General features: G+C 39.6%; 1 protein-coding gene across 1 annotated transcript; it reads left to right on the plus strand.

The window, feature by feature from the left end:
* Window positions 1-384: 384 nt before the first annotated feature.
* LOC138880827 (uncharacterized) lies at window positions 385-2,430 on the plus strand. Its single transcript, XM_070161006.1, has 5 exons — window positions 385-523; window positions 683-828; window positions 988-1,392; window positions 1,464-1,477; window positions 1,716-2,430. The coding sequence occupies exons 1-5, from the start codon at window positions 385-387 to the stop codon at window positions 2,428-2,430; spliced, it is 1,419 nt and encodes a 472-aa protein (XP_070017107.1).
* Window positions 2,431-3,633: the final 1,203 nt, after the last annotated feature.

The following is a 3,633-nucleotide window of genomic DNA, read 5'->3' on the forward strand; positions in this document are numbered from 1 at the left end:
CGAAAAGACCATTTTCCTCTCCCCTTTATTGACCAAATGCTTGACAGATTAGCTGGGCAAGAATAATACTATTTTTTGGATGGTTACTCGGGATATAATCAGATTGTTATAGCCCTAGAGGACCAAGAGAAGACCACATTTACGTGTCCCTATGGGACATATGCATTTAAAAGAATGACATTTGGTCTTTGAAACGCACCTGCGACTTTTCAAAGGTGTATGATGGTTATTTTTACTGATATGGTTGAAAGATTTGTGGAAGTGTTTATGGATGATTTTTCTGTATTTGGATGTTCTTTTGATGAATGTTTAATGAATCTTGACAAGGTCCTTGCTAGGTGTGAAGAAACAAATTTGGTACTAAATTGGGAAAAATGCCATTTCATGGTACAAGAAGGCATAGTCCTAGGGCATAAAGTGTCCAAGAATGGATTGCAGGTGGATAAAGCAAAGGTGAAAGCAATTGAAAAGTTACCTCCACCGACATCAGTTAGAGGCATTCGCAGTTTCTTGGGCCATGTAGGTTTTTATCGTCGTTTCATTAAAGATTTTTCAAAAATTTCGTCTCCTTTGTGCAGGCTTCTTGAGAAAGATACATCCTTCAAGTTTGATGATGCTTGTCTGAAAGCATTTGATGAGCTGAAAAGAAGATTAGTTACTGCACCAATTATCATTTCTCCAGATTGGAAACTTCCATTTGAGTTGATGTGTGATGCAAGTGATATCGCCATTGGAGCTGTTTTAGGGCAGCGAAAGGAGAAAATCTTTTATTCCATTCACTATGCGAGCAGAACTCTTAATCCAGCTCAAATGAATTACACTTTTACTGTAAAAGAATTGCTCGCAGTAGTATGAGCATTTGATAAGTTCAGGTCCTATCTAGTGGGAACCAAAGTCATAGTTTACACAGATCACTCAGCTATCAGGTATTTATTTGCAAAGAAAGATGCCAAGCCAAGGTTAATTCGATGGGTTCTTCTTTTGCAGGAATTTGATTTGGAGATTCAAGATCGAAAAGGGACAGAGAATCAGGTTGTAGATCACTTATCCAGGTTGGAAAATCGAGGCCATGTCACTGAAGGAGAATCAATCAAAGAAATATTTCATGACGAACATTTGCTAGCCATCACTTCGGATGAAACCCCATGGTATGCTGATTATGTGAATTTCATTGCAAGTGGGGTGATTCCACAAGAATTTACAGCTGATCATAAAAGAAGATTCTTACATGATGTGAGATTCTACATATGGGACGAGCCTTTTCTATACAAGCAATGCGCAGATCAATTGGTAAGAAGGTGTGTCCCTGAGGAGGATATGAATGCAATATTGTATGACTGTCATTCTTCTCTTTATGGAGGTCATCGTGGTGGAGACAAAACTACACAAAAGGTTTTTCAATAAGGTTTTTACTAGCCAAAATTGTTTAAAGATGCACATACTTTTGTTAAAAATTGTGACAGGTGGCAAAGAACAGGTACAATCACTAAGAGGAACGAGATGCCTTTGCAAAATATTTTGGCAATAGAGCTCTTTGATGTCTGGGGAATTGATTTAATGGGACCATTTCCATATTCTAATGGGCACAAATATATTTTGGTTGCAGTTGATTATGTGTCTAAGTGGGTTGAGGCCATTGCTCTTACTACTAATGATGCGAAGGTAGTGGTAAGTTTCGTAAAGAAGCACATTTTCACACGCTTTGGAACTCCAAGGGTGTTGATAAGTGATGGAGGAACACACTTTTGCAACAAATTGTTGAAAAATGTTCTAGCAAAATATGGAGTAAGACACAAGGTTGCCACTGCATACCACCCGCAAACGAGTGGTCAAGTTGAAGTGTCAAACAAGGAGGTAAAACCGATTTTGGAGAAAACAGTGAGTGCAAATAAGAAAGATTGGTCCGATAAGTTAGAAGATGCATTGTGGGCTTACCGAACTGCATACAAGACTCAAATAGGCACTTCTCCATACAGGTTGGTTTATGAAAAGGTATGTCATTTGCTTGTTGAGCTAGAACACAAAGCTTATTGGGCAATCAAAAAGCTAAATATGGATATGGACTTAGCCGGTGAAAAAAGGCTGTTACAACTCAATAAACTTGATGAGTTTCGGTTGCATGCTTATGAAAATGCCAAGTTATATAAAGAAAAGACCAAGAGATGGCATGACAAGCACATCCAACATTGCGAGTTTGAGCCAGGTCAAGAAGTTCTCTTGTTTAATTCAAGGCTAAAGCTTTTTCCTGGAAAGCTTAAGTCCCGTTGGGCAGGCCCTTTCGTTGTAGTAAGTGTAACTCTTCATGGAACAGTTGAATTACGGGACATAAATTCAAGTGGTACATTCTTGGTGAATGGGCAGCGAGTAAAACACTATTGGGGTGGTGATATTAAACGTCACAAGACCTCAATAGATTTGGTTGATGCATAATGACGTGCTGAGTCGTGCTGCGACGTTAAATTAGGCACTTATTGGGAGGCAACCCAATGACTAACATCACTAACGCTTAATTGTAGTTTAGAATTATTAGATTTTATATGTATAATGTTTTTAGTCAGGTGCAAGCATGAATTTGGCATAAAATCAGTGTACAATGATGTAAGGGGTGAATGGTGAGCTAAAAAAAATATGCTAACTCTGTGAAAAATTATCCTACCACGTCACATGGGGAGCTGTGCCACACACACCGCCAGGCAAAATTGCACAGATGAGGCAGAATACAAAAATTTTGGAGCAGCTAAAAAAACTTAAATCTGAAACCCCCTCCCTCTATTTCATTATTTCACTCCCCAAACTCTCTTCTTCTCTATCACCAAACTCAAGCACCCCAACCAAACAATTTCATTCAAGGATTCATCCACAAATCCTTCTTCTTCTTGCAAGGTAAAATGTCTCGACGCCCAAGCAAAAGATCAAACGCTGGCCTAACTGAGGCTACATCTACTAGCCGACGTGGAGGTAGAAGGGCACCACCTCCAGCACTAGTGGAGGAGGAAGAAGAACACTTTGATCCTGATGCAGATGAGGTGCCAGAGTGTAAATATGGCATCAGGGCTATTCCAGCCCATACAACACAATGGTTCCAATCCTTCGTCCCTGCTGTGCCACCAACCCCAGAAGTTGCCATAGATGAAGCAAAGCTTGCCCGTAAGTATAATGTCATATATACTAACATTCGAGCTTTGGGTTTTGAAGGGTTGTTTCGCCAAGGTGATAGTGTGTACATCAACTTGGTAAAAGAATTTTATGCCAATTGGCAACCGGGCGGTGATTTAGATGCCAGCTATCAAGTCAGGGTCAGAAATAGAGTGATCCCACTTTCGTCAAAGGTCATAAATCAAATAATGGGTTTCACTGAACATTCACATAAGTTGTTCCAGAGGTTCGTGCGTAGACCAGATTACCCAAACATCCGCAGATAGCTATGTGGTAAAGATTCCTTTGCCGTGTGGACTAGAGATACAAATGAATGTCACAAGGAAATGAAAAAAGGAACATTCCAGCGGCCTGCACGAGTCGTTTTAAAGATAATAAATGCCAAAATCATGCCAATACAAAGTGATACAGACGTATCAAAATTGAAGGTTTGCTTGATTTATACATTTTTAACAGGAATACAGGTGGATCTTGGGA

Source organism: Nicotiana sylvestris, chromosome 11, assembly GCF_000393655.2.
Source record: "Nicotiana sylvestris chromosome 11, ASM39365v2, whole genome shotgun sequence".
Taxonomy (NCBI): domain Eukaryota; kingdom Viridiplantae; phylum Streptophyta; class Magnoliopsida; order Solanales; family Solanaceae; genus Nicotiana; species Nicotiana sylvestris.